General features: G+C 38.5%; 1 protein-coding gene across 2 annotated transcripts; it reads left to right on the forward strand.

The window, feature by feature from the left end:
• Positions 1 to 3,907: 3,907 nt before the first annotated feature.
• sptlc1 (serine palmitoyltransferase, long chain base subunit 1) lies at positions 3,908 to 24,995 on the forward strand. Of its 2 annotated transcripts, none has more exons than XM_044144726.1 (15): positions 3,908 to 4,018; positions 8,598 to 8,705; positions 8,789 to 8,883; positions 9,636 to 9,729; positions 9,824 to 9,896; positions 12,300 to 12,432; positions 12,536 to 12,665; positions 14,149 to 14,238; positions 17,907 to 18,014; positions 18,568 to 18,663; positions 19,082 to 19,178; positions 19,353 to 19,407; positions 20,003 to 20,120; positions 22,490 to 22,563; positions 24,359 to 24,995. In XM_044144726.1, the coding sequence occupies exons 1-15, from the start codon at positions 3,965 to 3,967 to the stop codon at positions 24,450 to 24,452; spliced, it is 1,419 nt and encodes a 472-aa protein (XP_044000661.1). In that variant the 5' UTR covers positions 3,908 to 3,964; the 3' UTR covers positions 24,453 to 24,995. The 2 variants fall into 2 exon arrangements, with proteins under 2 accessions (XP_044000661.1, XP_044000662.1); XM_044144727.1 differs by lacking the exon at positions 3,908 to 4,018 and adding an exon at positions 4,078 to 4,334.
• The last annotated feature ends 364 nt before the right edge of the window (positions 24,996 to 25,359 follow it).

A 25,359-nucleotide genomic window follows, 5' to 3' on the forward strand; every position in this document is an offset into this window, starting at 1 on the left:
TGTGGTTCGAAATGGACTATCAACTTATATAAGTATTTGTATCTTCCTACTCCTACCTTTAATATATAATTTAACTAAATGAATTTCCTATTTATATATACCTACATACTCTCATCCATTTTTATATATATCTTTATAATCCACCCCCCTAGATCATGCACCCATTCACACACACACACCTATTTTAATCATATTCTTTGAAATAATTTAGTTTTCTTTAAATATTTAATAATTATTTGTATATGTTTACTCCCCGAATTCTTCCTCAAAATATCTATCAAATTAATCTTTTCCTTAATACATTCAAACTCTCCTTTCATACACCTTCTTTCTCTTTCATACTTATGGCATTCTAACATAACATGTTCTATCGTTTCATATCTGTCACAATAATCACATTTTCCATTATTATGCTTTTGTATTTTAAAAAGTGTATAATTAAGACCTGTATGCCCTAATCTTAATCTTGTTATCACCCTTCCCTCCTTTCTATTTCTTCTTTCATTTATTTTCTCTCCTACTTTCTTCTGTATTTTATAAAACCATCTTCCTGTTTTTTCTTCATCCCACCTTTTTTGCCATTTTTCCATCAGTTTGTCTTTAACCATACTATTTCCCTCATATTTACTTGTTTTAACTTTAAAACTAATATTATTATGAATTGCCCTTTTTGCCATATTATCTGCCCTCTCATTTCCTTCTACCCCTATATGCGCTGGAATCCATACAAATACAACTACCAGCCCCATATTCTGTATTCTATACAATGTATAAAATATTTCTAATAATATATCCATCCTACTATCTGATTGAAATTTTTTTAAACTTAATAATGCTGAGCTTGAATCTGAACATATCACTGTTTTTAATGGTTTTATTTCTTCTATCCATTGTAAAGCTAACAATATTGCCAACATTTCTCCTGTGTAAACTGATAACCCATCTGTGCTCCGTTTTCCTATTTTTACATCGAATTCTGGCACCACAAAAGCTACTCCTATCTTCCCATTTATCTTTGACGCATCTGTATAAATTTGAATATATTTGTAATATTTGTTTATATGTATCTGTACTGAATATCTATCTACCGTGTATGATTTATCTTGTTTCTTTTCTATTATTGACATGTCTACATTTGCTTCTGGTAAAATCCATGGCGGTATTATTGACATTGGTGGTTGACTTATTTCTAAACTATCAATCTTAAATTCTTTTATTTTATTTCCAATATTCCATCCAAAACTCCTCATTTCTTTCTTTTCTTTTTCCCAACATGGACCTAAAATTTCCCGAGTTGGATGATCAATTTTATTGCTTTGTAAATTTAACCAGTAATTTATTTCTAGTTTTGTTCTTCTTAAGTTTAATGGCATTTCTCCCATTTCTACTTCTATTGCAGCTGTTGGTGTGGTTTTAAATGCTCCAGTACATAATCTTAATGCCTGATGTTGAATTATGTCTAATTTATTCAGATGTGTTTTAGCTGCTGAACCGTAAACTATGCACCCAAAGTCTATGTTAGATCTTATCATTCCATTATAAATCTGCTTCATTGATTTTCTATCTGCTCCCCAGTCACTGCCAGCCAAGCATCTTAAAATATTTAAGATTTTCTTACACTTATCAACCACTTTTTGAATATGTATATTCCATTTTAGTTTTTCATCAAACCATATTTCTAAAAATTTTATACACTTTACTTGTTCTAATTCTTGATTATATAATTTTAATTTTATTTCCTTGTTTATTTTTTTTGTGAATATCATTACTTTTGTCTTTTCAACTGAAAACTTGTATCGCGACGTTTCTTCTTCTTTTTTCTTTTAGATCTTCTTCTTCTTTTGTATTATGGCGGCTCACAAACAACTTTTAGTTGCCTACCGCCACCTACTTTACATGAGTGAGCAGCAACACTACATCCATTAAATTCTATTTTTTTATTTTGTATTAAGATAAATGAAGTTAATTTATATCCACCATTTTTCTTCTCTTCCTAATATTCATTTTAAACTCCATTATTTTTCTGCCCTTACTGTTTTTCTCAATCTCTCCCTTTCAGGCTCATACTTTTTAACCTTTCAAAGATAGATGTTCTACATTTTCTTTCTCTCCACATCCTTCAAATTTATCATCATCTTTTTCTCCCAATTAGACATAACATGTCTGTTATGTAGGTATGACCTACTCTTAATCTCATCATTATTATTTATTCCCTTCTGTTTCTCTCACTAATATTTGTAACTGACACTGACATTTGTATTTTGATATAAACTCATTTTTTTATTATTTTCATTCCAATTTATTTTTTATATTTTGGCATAATTCTATTTCTTTACTCTTAAAAACTGAATTCTCTTTCCCATCCCCAAAAGAAATTGTAATTGTTATTGCCCCTCTAAAGCCCTTTTAGTTAATTTATCTGTCTTTTTGTTGCCTTTTACACCTTCATGCACTGGTACCCAACAGAACCAAACATCAATGACACCTCAGTATAATCTAAATAAATTGTGTTGAATTTTTAATATTAAATCTTTTCTATTATTTCTCTTCCCTGAATACTCTCTATTAGTGCTTTGGAATCTCTGCATACCACTATCCTGTCTAGTCAAACTTCCTCTACCCACTGTAAGCTTACTATGACTGTCTCCATTTCAGCTGTAAAAACAGATAGTTGGTTTGCTAAGCATTTGGAAATATATATTTTAAACTCTGAAATACATATTTCTATTCTGACCCACACATCCTTTTGTGTTCTTGGAACCATCTGAATATTTTGTAAACTCAGGGAGGATGTGGAGGAGATTGATCTTTTCACAGATTATCTGACTAATAATAATTTGTCAGATCTGCACATACAGATTCGTGACTAATAATAATTAGTCAGATAATCTGACATGTTGTGAAATAATAATAATTATCTCACAACATGGTGACAGCTTTAACAGTTATGGAAAATAACATGTAATTTTTTTTAATTAAAGTTATATATTGCAGCTTGAACAAAATGCTACTACATAGCATTTTTGAGAAGTCTAGATTACCTTATATGTATTTTGCATGTTGCTGCTGACTATTGCTGGTGGGGAGAGACCTTTCAGTAAGCTAAAATTAGTAATAAAAACGTAAGCAACCTATTAGCATGCAGTATGCGGACTGTTGCATGTAAAATTCATGAGCAGTAAATATTGTGTACTGTGTTGGACCAAAGAAAGCAAAGCAGTTGCAAGCCTGTAAAATTGTAATGCTTTTGATGGGTCAGATATATAAAAAAATGTAACAGCACCTGCACAGTCGGGGCCCAATTTAATTGTTGTTATGACAGCACTCCTCTGTACAAGAACACAATTAGCGTCACTTCTTCTCCTGTTTGTCTGAGAAATACAGGAGCCGAATGTACATGTTTGAAGGTAGTTCTACTTAGACGTCTCATTTTCATTTATTGTTCCATAGATTTTTGTTCATCCAGATTTAGACATTTCTACCTAAAAAGTATTCAAGAATAGCAAAAAATTAAATATCTGAAAGATGTACTCTAAAAAAATGTCAGATTTTTTTTATTTTATTTTCTGACTGTCTTTTTTGTTGCGGCATAGCATAAAGATTAGTCTAATCTAAGTGATGTAAAGCTGAATAGACAGAAGTATATTTACTGCTTATAGAGGTCAAGAAATTGGAAAATGAAAGAAACACATTCAAGAAGTTGGAGATCAACTTCTTGGACATCCCTGTTAATATTTTAGAATTATTTAAGAATTATTTAAGTATTTCAATTATTATATAAAGTTTCAAAAATAATAATAATAATTTAAAAACAACAACTAAGAGACTACACTACAGGTTTGCCAAAATCATTATTGTCTCTGTGTCGGTGAGTTTGTAATATAACTGTGAACCAGAGGGTGGCAGTACAGAAACTCAATGATGCCAATAGTCAAAGAAGAAGAAACATTAGCAGAACCAGAATATGGCTTCCGGGCAGCAATGGGTGTTGGTAGAAATGGTACAAGCTTTTTATGAGGTAATGTTAGTCTTTTTAACCAGCATATGGGCTAGAATTTATGGCATGCACATACAGATTCGTGATATTTAATTCACATCTTCCGGTTTAAAATATTTTGGCACTTTCTGATTTGTTAACTGAGTAGGCCTGAATCTTCTTACCCCGGAAAACATAGAGTAACGCGATAGGACCGGGGGACTAACGTAAGAGCGGGGGTGAGGAATTGTATACCATACCGTAAGTCCTGGGAAAGCAACTAACGTGAGAGCGGGGTACACAAACAGGTATCTGTGACCCATCATTTTCTGAGACCGCAGGGAGCGATAGAACGCAGGTATGTCTTGAATATCAGCGGGAAGAGTATTTACGTAAACTGCGTAAATACTGATACATATGGGATTGTAAACTTCACGGCTCCTTTATCACCGTCACATTGAGGGCGAAAATGTAATGTATTGCTTTGTATTTGACTTTGAAAATTCACGGTCCTGAATGCCTTTGTGCTGTCGTTAAAATATGTAAACCAACTGTGGCCGATAAATAAATCATTAAGCGATCAAGAAATGACTCCAGGTGCTCTGGTAGTTTTTAACACAGTCTCTGCCACCTCTTCATTACAGTCATATTACTGTTAACCGTTCCTGCTCAGTCTTCTGACAGTGGTCGGGAGACACAGGGGAGTTCTTTTTCCGGGGTCGAAGTGAAATCTACTTCGGGGTTAACTCCGTCATATGCCTTGGACATGAACCACACGGTGGCTGGAAGTTAACTTTTAATAGCGCCAGCTAACAGTAGAAAACTGCACAGACTTTTTCCTTAGCTGCTGCTCCGGTCGTCAGCTACGCTCTCACGCTACCCATGCAGTCTCTTCCTCGCTCCCTCAGCTCAGCATCCCAGTCCTTTTTTTAGCATGCAGCGCGCCCCTTCTGACCGGAGGACGGCTACCACACATCTCACTGACCCACACTCAACATATGCACGACTTACTGAGCTATCATCACATACAGTGGAGGCACTTTCCACAACATTACACTTAAAATAAAATTTTACCCTCAAATAGCCAGGATCACACTGGCCATCATAATCTGCGACCAGTGTGATCCTGGCAATTTGAGGGTAAAATACTAGAAAATTCCTGAAGAAATTTAACTGGGGCCTGCCAAAGTGTGCCCGTCGGTTTGGACCCAGCGTTCTGATGCTAAGAATTAGCATCAATGCTAAAGAAAGCTGCAATGTAATCAATAGCATGTGGAGAATCACAAGAATGTTAAGTAAGCTGGACATGCAACATTCAGTATGATAAAGTAAGTGTATTAGCTAAAATGAGCAAATATGCTAATGTAAGCATAAATACTTTCAGTAGCATGTGGGGTATCATTAGAATGTTTACTGTCATTTACTTACTCCATTAAGTATACTAAACATGGCTAATAAGTCTGAAAAATAGAAAATAGCTTATTTAAGCTAAAAGGCTAATGCTAATCAACTGCCTTGCTGCGCAAGGCAGTTCCCTAACCTGGGATAAACAGATAATGCAGAATGATATCACTGCACCGCCTCTGGCGGTGCACTGTCCAGAGGGGCATTTTGAGGGTTTTATTTGAAATTTGCAGTAAGTCATATTAAATGCCCACACTAATCCAATGTGTAAGAGTGCTTTTGGATAAACCAGTCACATAAAGCCAAAAAGAGCAATTACATGATGTAAAAATTCCCAAGGCTTTTATTTTGAAATTTTTGTTAAGCTTCATTTGAAAGGGTCAAAGTCATCCCATGTGTAACAGTCATTGGATTAAATCAGTCATATAACGCTCAAAAAAGCAATGACCTGATGTAAAATTTTCAAGGGCTTTTATTTTGAAATTTTCAGTAAGCTTCATTTCAAAGGGCCAAACTCATCCCATGTGTAACAGTGACAGGGTTAAATTAGTTATATACAGCCCATAGCAGCAAGTTTTTCTAAAGGCCAGCTCAGTCCTCCTCTGTTTTAACTGAACTACTAGTTAGAACTACAGTGATGCGTATTTGTAGTCCTCAGCAGCTTTCCCTGCTCTGGGTTCCGTTGCCATGGTAAATAATCCTCTCTGCCAGCTGTGAGTGAGACATCCAGGGGGAGACAATTCTCTGTTTGAGCCAGCCAGTTTGACTAAAAAAAGCATTGCAAAAAACTGTTTCCCGTCGGGAACCGTAATACATATTCGAAAACCGCTTGAAGCATATGAGAGGGCTATTTGTCGCTCACATAGTCCCGCCATTCATATCTCTACCTCACTCACAGTATTAACAGCGATGAGATAAAAAAAAGTGTGTGCCAAGGTCTGAAATTTTTCAGAAATACATGGAAGTGAATCAGTGAGATCTGTCTGCTACCCTGGCGCATGACTTTGCTCTGAAGCACCTGGAGAGAAAACTGTAAGCGTTAGATAATTTTTGAAAACATTTGACCGGAGCAGGCACGCAGCGTATCAATGTCATGACCAAGTTTGATACCAATCATGCAATATTTGTGAGCGTGAGGGCGAAGTTAAAAAATGATTTGGGGTCAAAATGTCGCTCTGACTCTCACTCTAGCGGAGCTGCCTTCACACTCTGATTTTTCCAAAATCAAAAACTTTGGGTCGCTTAGAAAGAAGTTGTGGACAAACCATAATACATATTGACGGTTGTCTTCACTTTAAAAGAGATCACGGACGATATCTACAAAATGAAGTTTGAATGGCGTTTCTACATAAGGTTATGATTTACACAGAAAATCCTCAAAAATAGGGTATTTTCAGGATTTACTGGTTGCCTCGTCCCCTTGACGACGAGACTTGCACCTGGTGAGCTCGTTAGTGATTTTGGGGTCGTTTTTTGCTTTTTACGTCGCCATGGAAACTCCAAATCCCACCATAAGTAATAGCACACCTCCCGGGATCGAGCCGCACGTTTTGATACCACTTTTGTGGGTGGGCTCGCAGCGGTACGAGCCGCATTCACGGTGACGGAAGAATAAGTTAAGAATAATAATAATAAAGAGGCGTTCTATTGGGTGTAGAACAATAGGTGCCTGCCATGCAATGCATGGAGGCAGTGACTGACTTGCTTCGCAAGTCAGTCACTGCTCTCCTTATGCATTGCTATGGGCAGGCCCCAATTAATATAAAGACTCACAGATTGTAGTGAAGTGGTGGTAGAACTATGAAAAATAGTTGTTTAAACTCTGACATTATTTACTGGCCTGTACAGTAAGATCACACATTATTATTATGATCAACTCTCCACTAAAATGGACAGATTGGGTGTGGCCTAATTCCTCCACAGCGCCCCCTAAATAGTGATGTGCATTGCGTAATGCAGTGTTTCTCAATTCCAGTCCTCGGGGCCCCCTGCCCTGCATGTTTTAGGTGTTTCCTTCTGCCACACACCTGGATTGAATCTTTGGGTGATTAACAGGCCCCTGCAGTACTTGGTGGCTGCAGAAGATGTCATGCAATCATTTGAACCAGCTGTTCTGGTGTAGAGGCACATCTAAAACATGCAGAGCAGGGGCCGAGCACTGGAATTGAAAAGCACTAGCCTAATGCACAGGTGTCAAACTTCAGTCCTGGAGGGCCACTGCCCTGAAACTTTTAGATGTGCTGCTGCTGCATCATTTGAATAGAATAATTAGGTCATTAAGGCTCTGGAGAACTGATCTACTCAAGAAGGAGGTAATTGAGCCATTTCATTCCAGTGTTTTGTACCTGTGGCACATCTAAAAACTGCAGGACAGCGGCCCTTGAGGACTGGAGTTTGATAGCCCTGGAATAGACTGGTGTGGGAACTGTGCAAGATCAGTGACGACAGTGAGTGGGTGACGTTGGTGGTCCCTATGAGGCTGGAGCTGCGAGGGCTGCCAATGCTGCTTGCAGCTTTAATCTCTACTTATCTTTTTTGATGTAGCTATTCTTGGTGAAGTGTTTTTGTATCCGTGTCAACGAAAGGCGCAGGGGAGTTAAATAATTACATAAAACTCAGTATTTAATGTGATCTGCTGCCTTCCTTCTTAAAATATATTTACTTGGGAACAAAACAAATTCAAAAGGATACTTATACCGTTCGTGACTGTTTCTACAAAAGTGAGGAAAGACCCTGATATGTCATAGAAATATTTTCAAATTATATGTCTGTGTTTAAACTCCTCAAAATCCTAAGTAAATGTTCCTTTTTTTTATCCCCCTGCTAATTTGGGTTTACCTTGTGGTGAATAAAATATGTCTGGAACATATTTATATCAAGATGATCAGCCTCTGGCTGCTATCTTGCTTGGAAATCAGAAAGGACAAACTCATTTTTTCCAGGCAAACCTTTCCCATTTCGGTTTTATTGTGTTTTACATTGTGGAATCTACTGTGTGTTGTACAAAAAATTTAATTTAAATTAAATTGTGAAATTAAATTAAAAAACCCCAGAGACTAACTATTTAACATGCACTTTTAAAAATAGGGAAGCGCTTGCTCCATTGTTCAGGATTCTTTGACTATATATTGTGTTTTCTGAATCCACTGATTTCTAAATTTTAAGTCTTTGAACTAATCATCAGCCTTAAATTAATCTTTGTGCTGGTCTTCCCCAGGCTCCTGCATATCACCTAATTCTGGAGGGCATCTTGATATTATGGATAATCAGACTTTTATTCTCCAAGACCTACAAACTTCATGAGACTTACAAACTGACAGAAAGGGTGAACATAGCACAGTAAAAGCCAGATTACTAAAGTTTCTGAAGTTCTACACCAAACAGTTATTACCTGGATTTCTGTTACAGGAAAAAGAGGACCTGATAGAAGAATGGCAGCCAGATCTTCTTGTCCCTCTAATCTCAAAAGACCATCCTTCCCTTAAATACAACATTGTTTCAGGGTAAAACAATGTTTTATCCCTTTTCTTTCTTCTTTAATTTCACATAATTACCGTAGACAAGAAAACATTCCAATATGCGTCAGTCAAGATAGATTATGTTGCACATTGGAACTTTTTTGGAAGTGTTGTTTTACCCTTAAACGTTTGCTTCATGTTCTGTGCTTATCACACTTTGTACATAAATCAACTATTTGTGTAGCAAAAGTGATTTCATAATTATGATTTGGAAACTGTTGGGACTTGTTAGTCTTCTTTAAATGTTGTGTCCCACCACTCTTAGACGGGATGTATCATTTCACGGGATGGTTCTGTTTTTTGCATTTGGACTTGGAGCTTAAGAGTTGAGCCACAAAATGCATTATTTACCTTCCAAATAATAATACACATACTGTGCATTATTATTCACAATGTGTACGCTAACATCAGTCCTACAATAACTGTAGAACTGGTGCAGGCTCAAAGACCATGACTGTCATGTCCTGAAGGTACACAAGCCCAGGATATTCCCAACCTGTAGGATGTGAGTTACAGTGATGGGGGTGTTGGTGGTTGACTGATAACCAAATGGTTATCAGTGAGCCTTCTGAAAGGCCCTTCTATTACTGCTCTACATGCTTCAGGCATATAGAGCCTAAATTAAAGGAGAACAGACATTCCACAACACTTTTAGGTATGAAAAACTCTTGTTCTGTGTGTTGTTAGTACTTCAAATTGCCTGTGTCTTACGTATGTGACTTGTTATTCATTTTTAGACCACCCAGCCATAAAATCATAGTCAATGGAAAAGAGTGCATTAATTTTGCCTCTTTTAACTTTTTGGGACTCCTTGACAATGAACGTGTAAAGGTAATTAAAATATTTTTTCTTCACTTTTATTAGTTTGAATTTCAAATTAATCAACTGTGATTTTATTTTTCATTGTTTTGTTTGCTAATAACAGGAAAAGGCTTTGATGTCACTAAAAAAATACGGTGTTGGCACATGTGGTCCAAGAGGCTTTTATGGAACATTTGGTAAGTGAACAGTGCTGCTTGTTGTCTTTAGTCTTCTGGAGAAGTAACTACACAATTTGAAACTACAAAAATAAATATGCTTAATATTTATTAAGCATTAAATATGCTTTTAATCAAAGACAGTTTTTCGATTAAAAAGTTGTTGCGCTGGGATAAAATGGTTTTTCAGTCGTATCAAAATAGACACTGCAATAGAATCTTTTTTTAAATTTTTTTTGCATCACACAAGGTAAAGTAATTTTATTTATGTAGCACAATTTCAGCAACAAAGCAGTTGAAAGTGCATAAGTCATGGGACCAACAGTCAGATGTTAGTGAAAGCCATAAAGAAGACAACATGGACTAATCTTCATGGTTTGTTTTTGTTTTTTTCCAACAATGTAAAACTGACTCTACCAGAGCTCTCACAGCATCACACTGTTCATAAAAAGTTGTGCGTCATCGGATCATGCTGAATCCATCGTTCTTCTGTTAAATCATCAACTACAATTTTTTGAAAATGCTGAATATAAGATTTCTCATGAAACTGTTTATATCCATTGCTGCTAGGCCTGTCACAATAGCAAATTTTGCTAAGTGATTAATTGTCTCAAAAAACTATTGCGATAGACGATAATATTGTCTGAAGACCTTTTTACACTGATTTAATGGAAATGACATAATAATGCATGCGATTTCCTGCAAAAAATAGATACTTTATTTTCAAAAGAACACTTAACACTGGAACTGATAAAATAAACAAAACAACCAAAAACAAAAATAAAATGGATCCTCAGTCTCTATTAACAAAAATGTACTTGAATAAAAACACCAAAGTGTAAATAAATACTGCATTCAACTATAAGAGTGCAGATTATGAAATCTGTTTACCATATTGCCCTTCAGTGATCATTAGATTTAAATAGAGAAGATGGAACATCGACTACCTGATGCAATAGTTCACAATACATGTTATTTCACACCTACATTTTTCCCTTATGACAATCTTAGAACGCTGATTGTTCTAAGATTGTCGCTTGTGATTTCATAACAGATCATCCTGTAGTGTCTGATGTGTTACAGTAGATCGTTGTGGCCGCTCTGATCTAAATCAGGGGTTTTCCCCGACTGGGAGCCATTAAGGCAGCCTGTTGAATGTGACAGGTAGCCAATCAGAAAGCACAGATTCTGCTCCTCGCGTTCTGAAGGGAAATTACAGAGGGGAATCCCAAACAGCTGAGCAACCCGAAGTCCAGCCGACATTGGAGATGATATGTGGAAACATTAATGTTTATAAAATATTTTGTGCAAAGAATATAGAAATGATGAGGGGAGGAGTTGGAGTGAAATTGTTACACAGTTGATGAACCCGGTAACTTTTCAGCTGTTCTTTGTTAAGGTGACATAAATAGATTACAATGATTTTCATTCATTACACTGACAGTAGAGCCACATGGGTTGCAGGTAGATTGTAGTAAATAATTGATTAATGCCTGGTTTTAAAATTAGTTAACTGGACTTGTAGCCATTATTTTGTGCCCATTGTTGGACACCACACGGCACGAAGGAACCCGATGGAACCGTTATACCTAGGATTTCTGTTGGCTAATGTGTGATCTCTCAGGATTTGAAAATGGGTCGACAATCGGCTCTAAGATGGTGTAGTGTGAACTGGACATTACACTAAGGATATGAGGAAGGGAGAGTCAGTGGAGAGCAGCGGAGTTGAGCCTTTTTTCATTCAGTGTCATCAACATAAAGAGAAAAAGGCTGGAAGAGACGAAAAAGGCAATAATTAAAATGACGTCAATAGTTTTAATTTATCGTATGATTAATTGATTTATCGTTTATTGAGACAGGCCTAATTGCTGCAATTATTTTAATGATTAAACAAAAAATCTGCGCTCGATATGATTTTCCTGCTAAGGACCAGAAGGACCTTCACCACTAGTACAGATAATACCTTTGTTAGTAAGTATTCAAGATTGAGAGAGCAATTGAGCAAATGCATAAAATATCTTCAAGGCTCTTGTCTGAGAACTTCACAACTACTATTCCATAAGTATTTTATTATCTGTACTGATGGAGCATTTTTTTATTTCTTCTGAACAAAACTGAAAGATTTTCAATTTCTGATCTAAAACTAGCTGCAGCTGTATTTTACATCGACATTTCTGTATACCAACAACACTACTCATTTTCATATTAGTGTTAAAATATCTTGATTTACAATGGGTACACTATGTCTGTGGCAGTGTATCTCTTATGGTTAGGCTGGCATTATTGTCCAGTTCTATTTATTTTGTCCATTTCATACATTTATAGTTCTATAAATCTTAGTACTTTTCCTGATCTTATCTACTCAGTGTTGTTCCTTTCACTACTTCCCTTGTTCTTCCTGTTCCATACCACCCTTTTCCCCAGATGTCCATTTAGAACTGGAGAATCGCCTTGCCAAATTCATGAAAACAGAGGAGGCCATTATCTATTCATATGGCTTTGCAACTATGGCTAGTGCGATTCCGGCCTACTCAAAAAGAGGGGACATGATCTTTGTGTGAGTCATGTTTACTTAATTCAAAGAGACATTTAAAATATGAATGTGGGTTCCTTATTTCAATTTAAACTCTCATATTGTTGGTTTTGTTTTTGGTGTCCAGGGATGAAGCTGCCTGTTTCTCCATCCAGAAAGGCCTTCAGGCATCCCGCAGCTTCATCAAATACTTCAAACACAATGACATGGAGGATCTGGAGAGGCTGCTAAAGGAACAAGAGGTGGAGGACCAGAAGGTTAGTACCAGTTTAGGTAGTTTCATTCTAACTTTTAAGTGTCATATTATGCTGTCAGCTGTCAAATAATTTTGGAGCTGCAGAATGTACACATGTACCGTATTTTCCGCATTATAAGGCGCACCTTCAATGAATGGCCTATTTTAAAACTTTTTCATATATACGGCGGTGCGCCTTATATATGATAGAATAGACGCTACATTAGAGGCTGGGGTTACATTATGAATCCATTAAATGGAGCTGCACTAAAGGGAATGTCAACAAAACAGTCAGATAGGTCAGTCAAACTTTATTAATAGATTACAAACCAGCGTTCTGACAACTCCGCTCCCAAAATGAATAAACAACTGTTTTATTATTTTCCCCGAGGTAAAGTCAGTGACGTGGTAACATGTAGTGCAACATTTATATCACATAGTAGAGGGGAACTTTTCCTCGATTCTATAAACACGTAAAGAACAGTCTGATACTGTTAGGGTAAATCAAACGTTAGTGCAATCACAATGTAGTAACACTCTAAATCAGGGGTCTCAAACTCCAGTCCTCGAGGGCTGCAGTCCTGCAACATTTAGATGTGCCTCTGCTGGACCACACCTGAATAGAATAATTAAGGCTCTGGAGAACTGATCTACACAAGGAGGAGGTAATTAAGCCATTTCATTCCAGTGTTTTGTACCTGTGGTATATCTAAAAACTGCAGGACTGCGGCCCTCGAGGACTGGAGTTTGAGACCCCTGCTCTAAATAGTGCAAAGCAATAACAATATATCAATAAGTCAACGTTGTTCAAATGTTAATGTCCATATTCACAATATGACCAACCTTGTTCAGCTGTAAACACACAAAATAAACATGTAAAGCTCATTTTATTAATTTATTCCTCATCCACGAATCCCTCGAATTCGTCTTCTTCAGTGTCTGAATTAAGCAGTTGGGCGAATACGGGATCCAACATGCCCGGCTCCGTCTCGTCAAAGTCGTCATTAATGGAGTCAGTGTTGCTGCTGTTGTCCAGCAGTTCAGTGACAATTCCTGCCTTCCTGAAAGCTCGGACCACAGTTGAGAATGATCTATCAGCTCAGGCATTTACGATCCACTGGCAGATTGTGGCGTATGTCGTCGGCTCTGTCTCCCCGTCTTGGTGAACGTGTGTTTGCCTTCTGTCATCCACTGTTCCCGCGCAGTTCACAGTCTAGCTTTGAATGCCCTGTGACACCAATATCTAGCGGCTGGAGTTCTTCTTCTTCTATGGGGTAAATTGAAGTCGGCAGCTGCTTACCGTAGTTGTGAGACCTGTTGTGGCTCAATATTGGCCCATATATAAGGCGCACCGGATTATAAGGCGCACTGTTGGCTTTTGAGAAAATTGAAGGTTTTTAGGTGCGCCTTATAGTGCGGAAAATACGGTAAACCTGTTTTGTCAATTTTTTTATTCTGAGGTTTTTTGCCTTCACATTTTTAAAATTGTAATGTTTTTGTTACAGAATCCTCGTAAAGCTCGAGTGACGCGGAAGTTCATTGTGGTTGAGGGAATGTACATCAACACTGCAGATATTTGTCCTCTCCCTGAACTGGTAAGGTTCACAAGTAATAAATTTCAAGTACTATAAACTTGATAAACCCCTAAATGAAACACTGCTTCAGAATTATGGGGAAGGGTCCTTTGGCAGGATCCACAAAATTTTTTCAGTCTTGGTTTGAGAACTTGCTATTAGTTTGTAAAATGGAAATTGTTCTGAGAACAAAACTAGGTCTTGTTTGCTCAAAAAAACAAAATGCACTATTGGACCTATAGGCTGTTAAAAATAGTGTTAAGTGTTTGGTATAGAGGCAGGGTTTAGAAACACTTCTTAACCTGACTCCTGACAAATATTTACTTAGCATTGACATCACCTTATGCACTGTCTGACAGTATGGCCATTTTCAGTTGGATTGGCTAACTAAAACAGAAAAAATATAAAAATAAAGCTGCGTGAAGGAACTAAATGTCCAGCAACGCCACCCTCTCACCACCATTAATGCTCCCACACACCTGTCCAGTAGGCGATACACATTTACGTGTTCAGCAGTGCTCACTGATGGTGCACAAAAAAATCTGGTGCAGATTGGTTGATGTATTAAGAAGATATTCCTGATGGAATAATCTAGGGACACAGTGGAGTCAAATTACAGGGTGTTGAGGGGCCACCAAAATGGATCCCCTCAACACCCTGGCTGCGCCTAGAAATTCTGTCCATAAATGTAATGAACAGAATCGTGACAAAGGGCAGCCCTGGCGGAGTCCAACTGTCACCGGAAACGAGCCCGACTTACTGCCGGCAATGCGGACCAGACTCTGACACCAGTCATATAGGGTCCTGAGAGCCCGTATCAAGGAGCCCGGTACCCCTTACTCTCGGAGAACCCCCCACAGGGTTCCCCGAAGGACACGGTCCAACGCCTTCTCCAAGTCCACAAAACACATCTAGACTGGTTGGGCGAACTCCCATGCACCCTCCAGGACCCTGCTGAGGGTGAAGAGCTGGTCCAGTTTTCCACGACCAGGACGAAAACCACACTGCTCTTCCTGAATCCGAGGTTCCAGGGAGGCTTAAGAGTGTGAGCCCCTTGTAATTGGAGCACACCCTCCGGTCCCCCTTTTTGAACAGGGGGACCACCACCCCAGTCTGCCAATCCAGGGGAACTGCCCCCGATGTCCATGCGATATTGCAGCCAACACAACCCTACAACATCCAGAGCCTTAAGGAACTCCAGGCGGATCTCATCCTCCCCCGGGGCCCTGCCAACGAGGAGCTTTTTGACCACCTCGGCGACCTCGACCCCAGAGATATGAGAGCCCGACCCAGAGTCCCCAGACTCGGCTTCCTCAATGGAAGGCATGTTGGTGGGATTGAGGAGGTCTTTGAAGTACTCTGCCCACCGGCCCACAACATCCCGAGTTGAGGTTAGCAGCACACCATCTCCACTGTAAACAGTGTTGGTGCTGTACTGCTTCCCTCTCCTGAGACGCCGGATGGTGGACCAGAATTGCCTCGAAGCTGTAGGGAAGTATTTCTCCGTGGCCTCTCCAAACTCCTCCCACGCCCGAGTCTTTACCTGAGCAACCTCCTGGGCTGCAAGCCGCTTCGCCGGCCAGTACCTATCAGCTGTTCCGCATGCCATAAAGGCCCGTTAGTACTCCTTCTTCAGCCTGACGGCATCCCTCACCGAAGGTGTCCACCAACGGGTTCGAGGGCTGCTGCCGTGATAGGCACCGACAACCTTGCGGCCACAGCTCCGATAGGCCACCTTGACAATGGAGGCACGGAACACGGTCCACTCAGACTCCATCTCCCCCACCTCTCCCGGGACGTGTTCGAAGTTCTGTTGGAGATGGGAGTTAAAACTCCGTCTCACAGGGGATTCCGCCAGACGTTCCCAGCAGACCCTCACAACACATTTGGGCCTGCCAGGTCTGACCGGCATCCTCCCCCACCAGCGGAGCCAACTAATTATATACAGCTCAACTCTGTTTACTGGGTAGCCCATTTCTTATAGCAAAAGTTTTCACTCATTTATTTTTAAACCGCTGCTCATGCCTCCTAACAATTAGCCTTATAAATAGTGCATAAGGAATAATCAAAAAAAATATTGACAAGTTAAAAAAAAAAGTCAACCTGACATTCGTCCCCGCCTGTTCTCCTTTCTGGTTCTATTATAATTTATATAATTTTTATATCTTCACACCCTGAAGCTCAGCTTGGCTCTCCTATCTTTTGCCTGACCTGCTATTTTCATAATAAACTAGTTTAGTTTATTTAAAAATTAAAGCTGGTTAATACATATTTCAATAAACTATTTGAAGACCTCACCTGAGCTTCTTCAGTCTCTTCACCTTTCTTCACTATCCTAGCACTGCTACTCTCCTGAATGAATATATATATATATATATATATATATATATAGAGAGAGAGAGAGAGAGATGCTGTGTTGCGCCTTCAAAATAAAAGCACGTGAGTAGAAAATTTAAAAAATGTTCTCAACTGCATTGAAATTATTGGGTGGAATGAATACACCTGTCTCCAATACTTCCCACCCGTCCCCCCGGTTTATACACTTATGCTCATTCCACGTTTGTTACCAATTTACTTTTTTATATGGAAGTTATAGCTTTTTTGTTTGCAAGTACGCCAAGTTCGATGCTTGGCCACGGCACCTGAACATATACAAAAACTCTGTTTTGTTTTTTTTGTTAGTTTTTTTTTTTTTTTGATAACCTTTAATGCTCCATCTCTTAACTGCACACTGACCCAAAATGAAGTCAGTAGCTTGAAATCCCTAGGACAGGGTTGCCCAAAGTCGGTCCTCGAGGGCCGCCATCCTGCACGTTTTAGTTCTCTCCCTGGTGGTACCAACAACCTTTTCAGCATGTCAATGTTCTTCTTGGGCCTCTAACGAGCCATCATCTGATGCAGATGCGTTAAACCAGGGAGAGACTAAAACATGCAGGATGCCGGCCCTCCAGGACCCACTTTGGACACCCCTGCCCTAGGAGGAGTTTGTTAAAGTTCGAGTTGTATAAAAGTGAAAAATTTCCAAAATTTGCCCTTTGACCCAAAAGTGCCCCGTAAATTTTACTTCCAAGATACCCTTTTTTCCTTGATTTGGGGGCTCTACCTACATACCAAATTTCAGATCTCTGCGACCTACGGGTTGTCCTATCTCACGTTAGGGGGCGCTGTAGAGCAGTTTGGCCACACACATTTTCGATTCCACTATTATCTATCTTTTAGTTGGAAGTTGGTGAATTTTTGAATTTATTAAACCCTCCAAAAAGCCACGCACATTAGAAAAATAAGAAGAAATCCTGCAAAAAGCAAAGCGCCTTTGCAGCGCTTCACTGCTTGGGCCTAATGAAGCAAACCTCAGATTGGTGCAGACAAATCTCCAGTTTTTGGCAGTTTTATATACATAAAAATTTTAAAGACGAGAATATATGTTCTACTTTTTTGATGAACCTTCCTCTTGTAAGATAAAAAAAGTAAGAAAAGAAAAACTCCACTCAAATCTTCTGATTGAGTTCTTTCCTGACTTTACAACTCAAATACTGCTGTAGTCCGTCCAGCCAACTAATACCCTGAATTGTACATCGATGTGTCATTGCTAACTAGCTAACTAACTAGACATAAAAAATGTAATCAAAGCATGTGAGGCACCAGGAATGTTTATTTTTATGATCTCTACTATCTGTCTAATTTTCCAGGTCAAGCTCAAGTATAGATACAAGGTGCGGATCTTTTTGGAGGAAAGCATGTCTTTTGGTGTGTTGGGTGAACATGGCAAAGGTGTCACAGAACACTTTGGCGTGAATGTGAGTATATCCGTATCTAAGAAAACAAAATAACTTTAAAAACTTGTATTGTAAACTTATTTTTTTACTTTGTCAATGTTACCTGTTCAATTACACCAAATCAAAGTGCTTCCTACATTTTCTCATCTACAGCAATCCAACTTGTGTTCTTCTTATGAGAGGTATTAGTCAGTTGTCTTGATCATTATCCTAAATTTCCAAGTTTTTTTTTTTTTTTTTTAAATCAAAGCACAGGACCAAGGCGAGGAAAATGGCAGCCAAAATATTTGCAGACCCCACACATCCTGAACACAAAGTGCTAAAACTTTTATTTGAACATTGAACTGTCAGGGCCCAGATTATTCACCCTTCTCTTCCTCTTTCGATCTGTCTGCCTGCTTATAAGAAGACAAAAAATATTTTTTTAATTTTTGTTTGTTTTTATGTATTTGCATCTCAAATATCTGAGAGCAAAGGTGATCCGAGGTAAAATTCCTTGTTTTATGTACATACTTGGTAAATAAAAGTGATTCTGAAGTAGAATAATAATCTGACCCATTTTTGCTCTTCAAAGATTGATGACATCGATCTGATCAGCGCTAACATGGAGAATGCTGTGGCCTCCATTGGAGGATTCTGCTGTGGCCGTTCCTTTGTCATTGATCATCAAGTAAGTAGGATACATGTTTATTGAGGTGCCTGTGGGTCACATAGGATGAATTGGTATATTTACCTGGACAACAAGAGTAGAAATTGAGTACTATTTCACAATTTAATTCTGATTTTTGGGGCCACGATGTGATTTAAAATTTGAATTAAAACTAGTATTCATGATTATTTTTGCTTTAATCATGATCTACCCCGGTCTAAAGTCTCAAATTTTTTAAACTTGAAATATCAATTCATGCTAAGATATAGCTACTCCCTACCTGCACCCCCTCATTTGTTTTAACAAAACAGTCACAGAGAGAGCGCTACAAGTTTCTGCAGAAGGCCTCCATCCAGACATTTTAATTATTAATGTTAATTTTGACATCAAACAACCTCATATTTAGCCTTCTACCTTGATTTTTTTTTTTTTCTTTTAGCGTCTGTCAGGACAGGGCTATTGTTTTTCTGCCTCCCTGCCACCAATGCTGGCTGCAGCTGCCATTGAGGCTCTGAACATCATGGAGGAGGATCCAGGTAGAAGATTTTATTTAGCTAATTTTGTCTCAGTGCACCATTTCTTGGTCCCAGTTGTAGATGTTCATGAAACAAATGACTCCAATAAAGTGCTCTGTATTTGTGCCTCCTGTTAATTAAAATAATTTTTCAGATGTCGTGTTTTAAGATTTTGTTCTTTGTCTTGTTTTGTAGGTATTTTCATTGTTCTAAGAGAAAAATGCAAACTTGTTTATAAAGCTTTACAAGGGTAAGTAATACAGTTTTTTTTTCTTGTTTTGTTTTTGAGTGGCACCAAAATGTCATTGTTCTGAATGTCAAATATTTGCAGCATCAATAGATCACTGTTAAGAAAAAAACATCTTTAAGATATAAATATAAAAATTCTCACAGGTAGTTGTGCTAGTAGCTAAACTCAGTAATAAATTTAGAAACAAAATACTCCTTCTGCAAATAGCTTTAATAGGAATTAAGCAGGAATAATTTTCAATTTTGGTTATAGAACAGGCAAAGGTTATACCATGTTCTCCACATGTTATATTTGAGCATGGCTATAAGGCAATTGCATCATTTTAAATGGAGAGCAGATAATAATAGGTGACTTATCAATGAGATTTCCTTAATAAAAACCTCATTATGTAATTATGTCATTTGACAGTAAAACACAAGTTTATTACAGTTATTTTCCTCTGCAGTAGTTTTTAAGCTATGGGGTTATTCTTCTGCTTGTCTCCCAGAGAGGTAGACATGGTAAAAACATAGACTGAAAACTATAATCTGCCTTAACTCTAGTTGTTACAGTTAAACTACTGTATTTAATGCTCTTTTTGGTTAATGTTTAACAGAATTCCAGGTCTGAAGTTGGTAGGAGAACCATTTGCCCCAGCTCTTCATCTACAACTAGAAAAGAGTTCCGGCTCCAGAAGCTCTGACATGCAGCTGCTCCGCTCCATTGTAGATTATGTAAGTCTTGTGTTTTAGTTATAACCATTTCTGGTCCACTGGATCATATTTGGGACACACACTATAAGTACCAATATTATAGAAATGAATGTCAGTAACATTGAATTTAAAACACTGTAAGGTGGCTCAGGAGGTAAGGTTTTTTTCCAGGATGAACTCTTACGTTCAAGACCCGCTTTGTCTGTCTCAGTCATTGTCCTTGGCAAGACATGTTTGTGAATAAAAACGTAGGTCTGATGTTGAAGTTAGAAAAGCTGTTTCTATTTATTTTTCATGTCCTCTCAATCGCGGAAAAAGCCTCCTCACCTCTAAACACAGAAATATTTCAGCTGCGAAGAAAACTTCTGACATTAACTTTATCAGGCTGCCCCAGTGCTGGACTGAATGCCCAGTTCACTACAGACAGCCTGAGTCTCTCCCACCAACAGATATAAGAAATGTCAGTCTTTATATCAGAAATCCTGATCTGAAGAAATGGTACCGCGACTGTCACTGTGACGCAGCTCAAAGCCCCGTTACCACCAGCTCACTGTTCGCTCTCTGCTTCACGTTAACCTAGCGCAGCGTTTCTTAATTCCGGACCTCAGGCCCCCCTGCCCTGCATGTTTTAGGTGTTTCCCTTCTGCTACACACCTGGATTGAATCTATGGGAGATTAACAGGTTTCTACAGCACTTGATGGTCATGCAATGATTAGAATCAGCTGTTCTGGAATAGAGACACATCTAAAACATGCAGAGGACTGGACTTGAGAAGCACTGACCTAGGGTTACTACCAGGCGGTTTGCACAGCTGCTGATGGGTAGGGTAGGGTTAGGGTTGAATGGATGTATGTCTAGAGAGATGTCACTGTCTACCAGGTCCCATCAAGGCGGCGTCCTTTCCCCTCTTCTTTACATTTTGTACACAGACGACTGTTGCAGTCGTCATGATAACAGGTTAAAATTAAAATTTGCAGATGACTCCGTGATAGTTAGCCTTCTACATGATGATGAACATGTCATCATGTGACGTGTTCATGATGTGACAAATTGACTGGTGTGATAAAGCTTTTTTATTTTCATTAAATGTACAGAAAACAAAGGACATGTGCATTGATTTTAGACAGAAGCCCCATAACACAAATTGAACGGTAATTAATGGTCAGACAGTGGAGACAGTAGAAAACTACAAACATCTTGGGACTAATTTGGATATTAAGTAAAAATTTACCTGCCATTCAGACAACCTACAAAAAAAGGGCCAGCAAAGATTATTTTGTCTAAGGAGGCTCGCAAAGTTTCAAGTTGATAAGTCATTGATGATCCTATTTTATAGATAATATATTGAGTCTGTGTTGACCTTTTCCCTCCTCTGTTGGTTTGGAAATCTTAGATTTAGATCAAAAAATGCCCTTGGCAGAGTAATATATACTAGCAATAAGGTCTTAGGGGTTGAACAATGCTCACTTACAAATCTGTGTAAAAAAACAAAACATTAGGAAAACTAAAGTCATTATTGCTGATACTTCTCATCCTTTACATGCCGAGTTCCAGTTTCTACCTTCTGGCATCAGGCTCAGACTTCCTTGTATAAAAAGTAACAGGAACAAGTTCTCTTTTTGGTTCCTACAGCAATATCTCTTTTTAATGCAGGACAAGGTAGGGGGACTTGCACCTGACTTAGTGGTTGTAGCAACTGTTGGTCAATAATGAAATACACTGCTGTATTCTTTCCATTATGTGTTGATTTGTATTTCATGTCTTCTTGTTATGTTTTTTATTTTTAAATCTTTGATACTTTGTCTTTTAGTTTTTACACTTGCTGCAACATCAATCGGCCAAGTTGGGATATGAATAAATCTGAAGTTTGAGCCTCTGCTCCTCCAAAGGTCTCTGCACGGCCCTGGCAAGACACTTCCCCTGCCTTGTCTGGTGGAGGTGTTCAGAGGGTCCAGTGGTGTGGTTAAATGGCAGCCTAGCTTCTCTGTCTTCCCTAGCTATATAGGACTTTACCACCATCTGGGTATGAATGGGTGATTGACTGAATGTGTGAAGTGCTTTGGGGTCCTGTGGACTAAATAATGACCTTTTAGCATTGAAAACAGGTGCCACGAGGGCCTGTTACCTCTTTGGTTTTTATAATTTAATCCCAGCAGCTGCTTAAAAATGCATTGCAGTTTCCACCTGTACCCAGATGCTTACATAAGCAAAAGAAAAAAGGAATAAGAGTAAAAACTTTGATCACTTTGACTTTGCAAGCTTCATTTTATGCTTTGAATTCTGTTTGTGGTAGATCTTTTTAGCCACATTGTTTTAAGACTGAAACATCCAATTAACCAATTAATGTTTGCATGCATTGAACAATGAGTTTCATTGTTCTCTCTTTTAGTGTTTGGAACGAAAAGTTGCTTTGACTCTTGCTCAGTATCTGGAAAAAGAAGAGCGATTCCTTACCCCTCCCAGGTAAGGAAACTATTACAGTATTTAGTGTAGCTCTAATTTGTATGTTGTGTCTAGGTGTAATAGGACTAAGACAGTTATTACAAAATGACAATGAAACAGAATTGTCACCTTAATTTGGTAGAAGGGTTTGTTTTCCTCTGAACCTAGGCAAAGGTTATCTGGGACGTTGGCCCCTGTCATGGTCTACAATTCAAAGACAAGCATGAAAGCTTGCCTGGAATTGATGGAAGAGGTCATTCTATTGGCGCTAGGCCAAGGGAAGCAGCTGTCTCGCACCTAGGGTCAGTTTATGTGTGGTGGCACTCTGCTGGGCATGTTGGAATAAGATTTGTGGTCATTTATAAATATGTCATATGTATGGAACAGAGCCTGAAGCTTGCATACAAAATCTTTTATACAATGGTTGTGATCTATAAAAAACACCCAACTTGGTGTGAGAATGTTCAGTTCCTCATGCAAACTTTGACAATACGTATGCTGACTTTGGAGACAAGGGAAACTCGTGACACATGTTGAGGTGGATAATCATGATTACTCAGACATTTAATTTTTATCATGCACTTTATCATAAGCATTCAAACCAGCAGTACTCTTTAGACTTCAGCTAAACAGCCATAACTATACATAAGGACCTTTTGAATAAAGGACTATAAGTTTTAAATCTTGTATCAATGTCTGCACAACATTTCATTAATTTTCTCAACATCACCTTCCTCTCCCTGGAAGATTACCAGGGTGATTGTGAACCACAAGTAAACACATAAAATGTGACAAAATGTGAAGTGATCAAACTGATTGTCAGCATGTATAAACTGTAGTGACACTCGTGCATAATGAGTACATTATGCATCGACACTACTGGAAGACCTTGTAAATGGAAAAATCAAGAAGGAAATTTGAACTACTGGAGCCTGAAGTACTGATGCACTTTTCTGCTGTAGCCTGAAGGGGACAGTAGCTGCCCCATCAGCAAAACCCCTGAACAGAGAAGAGCGCTTTCAGGGCCTGCTGCGGTTTATAAAGGGGAAATTGATTTTTGCTGTGTGCTCATGCATGTATTTTTTGGCTTGTCATTTTTGATTTTACATGTACATACAATTTTAGCATAGACTTTGTGCAGGGTTTTGTAAAGGAGACCCAAGATCTCCATGTTTTTTGCTACAGGCGCAGTCTTAGAACTTGTGAAAATGAGTCCATTGACATGGCAGAGGTGCACTTTGTAGCTAAAAAAAAAGCTTTTAGCAACTGGGTGATATGCCAGAGATGTAAAGGATGCTTGCTATAGTTGAACTGTAACCGTCATTTACCTATGAAACAGTGGATCAGATCTTTCCCTGGTAAATCTCCTGAGACGGTGATAGGATTTCAGTCCTTTGGTCTAGGTGTGTTTTGTGCACCTGGAGAAAGCTTATGACCATGTCCAGGAGTGCTGGAGATGCTTTTAAATGCTATCCCAGCTACAAAGCAAAAGCTGAGTTCATGGCTGCCCATTGACCCTGATCAAGACCTCAGGGTACAGTTGTAAAGACGAAAGTGCTTGGAGAAAATGACTGAGATGTTCAGCTCATGGCTGAAATTAACTTCTTCCATAGGATAGCTGGCATCATGCTTGAAAATGAGGTGAGGTGATCCATTACCAAGAGAAGGCCCTTCCACATCAAAATTGTGGTAGTTGAGATGGTTTGGGGAAAGTATTTTAGAAGTTAATTTACCATCAGCTCTTCAGAAAATGCTTATAATTGTATGAAGCAAAAGGTGTTTACATTACCCATCACCTTGTCTTGTTTATCCCCAGCATCAGGGTAGTGGTCACCGTCGAACAGAAGGATGACGACATTCAGAAGGCTGTGTCCTGTATCAGAGAAGCTGCCTCAGTTCTCCTCAAATAGCAGCAAACCTTTCACAAACTTGTAATTACAAGTTTACTGGGAAGCAGATCTGGGGGGAACATTGAGAAACACTGAAAGCTCCAATTCAAACTCTAAAGTCTCCACACTCAGTGTAACAGTAAGATCTGTCATTTTTATTTCATGTCTTAAAACCATGTCATCATAAGAGATTAATTCATATATAGAGCAATAATTGTTGTTTATTGCCATGAATATCAATATGGAACTTTTCTGGCCTTTAGGCTAAAAGAAAATGAGGGCCCCCAGCATTTAAAACAAAATTGTTTCAGTCTGTCCACTGCTTATCACAAACGGGTGATGTACTTTTTTATCTAATGACCAAAAGGACACCTTGCTTTTTGTTTAACCTGTCAGCAGGCTACTGGAACATAAACATGTCCTCTGACTGAGTTTGAATGCCACTAAAATTAACTAGAAATACATGATTGTTCCTTTGGAATCACATGTTCATTTTTGATACATGTACTTTGTGAGGGGTTACTGCAGCTATGATTTTTATTAAAATATATAATGTAAAATGTATTATCTCTTGACTCATCTTTCCTTTTTCACACACACACACACACAGACATATATATGTGTGTATATATATATATATATATATATATATATATATATATATATATATATATATATTCCCCAAGCCATTCAGAGAGAGCAAGCGATCGGCCTGCTCTGCCTCTGACAGTTGGTAGAGCATTTGGTGGGACCCATCAGACGGCGGGTGGAAACGGAATCCAACGCAGCAACTATATGGAAGTAGTTGGTCTCCTCTGTGGTTATCCCACAGAGATCGAACTGGGTTTCCACATGCTGGGACCATGGTTCTGGATCGTGCTGCCAGAACTCTGGAAGCTTGATAATGGCAGCAAAAACAGAAGCGGCG

This window comes from Gambusia affinis, linkage group LG17 (assembly GCF_019740435.1).
Source record: "Gambusia affinis linkage group LG17, SWU_Gaff_1.0, whole genome shotgun sequence".
Lineage (NCBI taxonomy): Eukaryota > Metazoa > Chordata > Actinopteri > Cyprinodontiformes > Poeciliidae > Gambusia > Gambusia affinis.

Excerpts from the sequence above, each read along its gene's own strand:
- sptlc1 (XM_044144726.1), top strand. The coding sequence starts at position 3,965 with ATGGCTTCCGGGCAGCAATGGGTGTTGGTAGAAATGGTACAAGCTTTT. Across the intron at positions 20,121-22,489 it reads TCCGCTCCATTGTAGATTAT|TGTTTGGAACGAAAAGTTGC; the intron begins GTAAGTCTTGTG and ends TCTCTCTTTTAG. Across the intron at positions 22,564-24,358 it reads CGATTCCTTACCCCTCCCAG|CATCAGGGTAGTGGTCACCG; the intron begins GTAAGGAAACTA and ends GTTTATCCCCAG.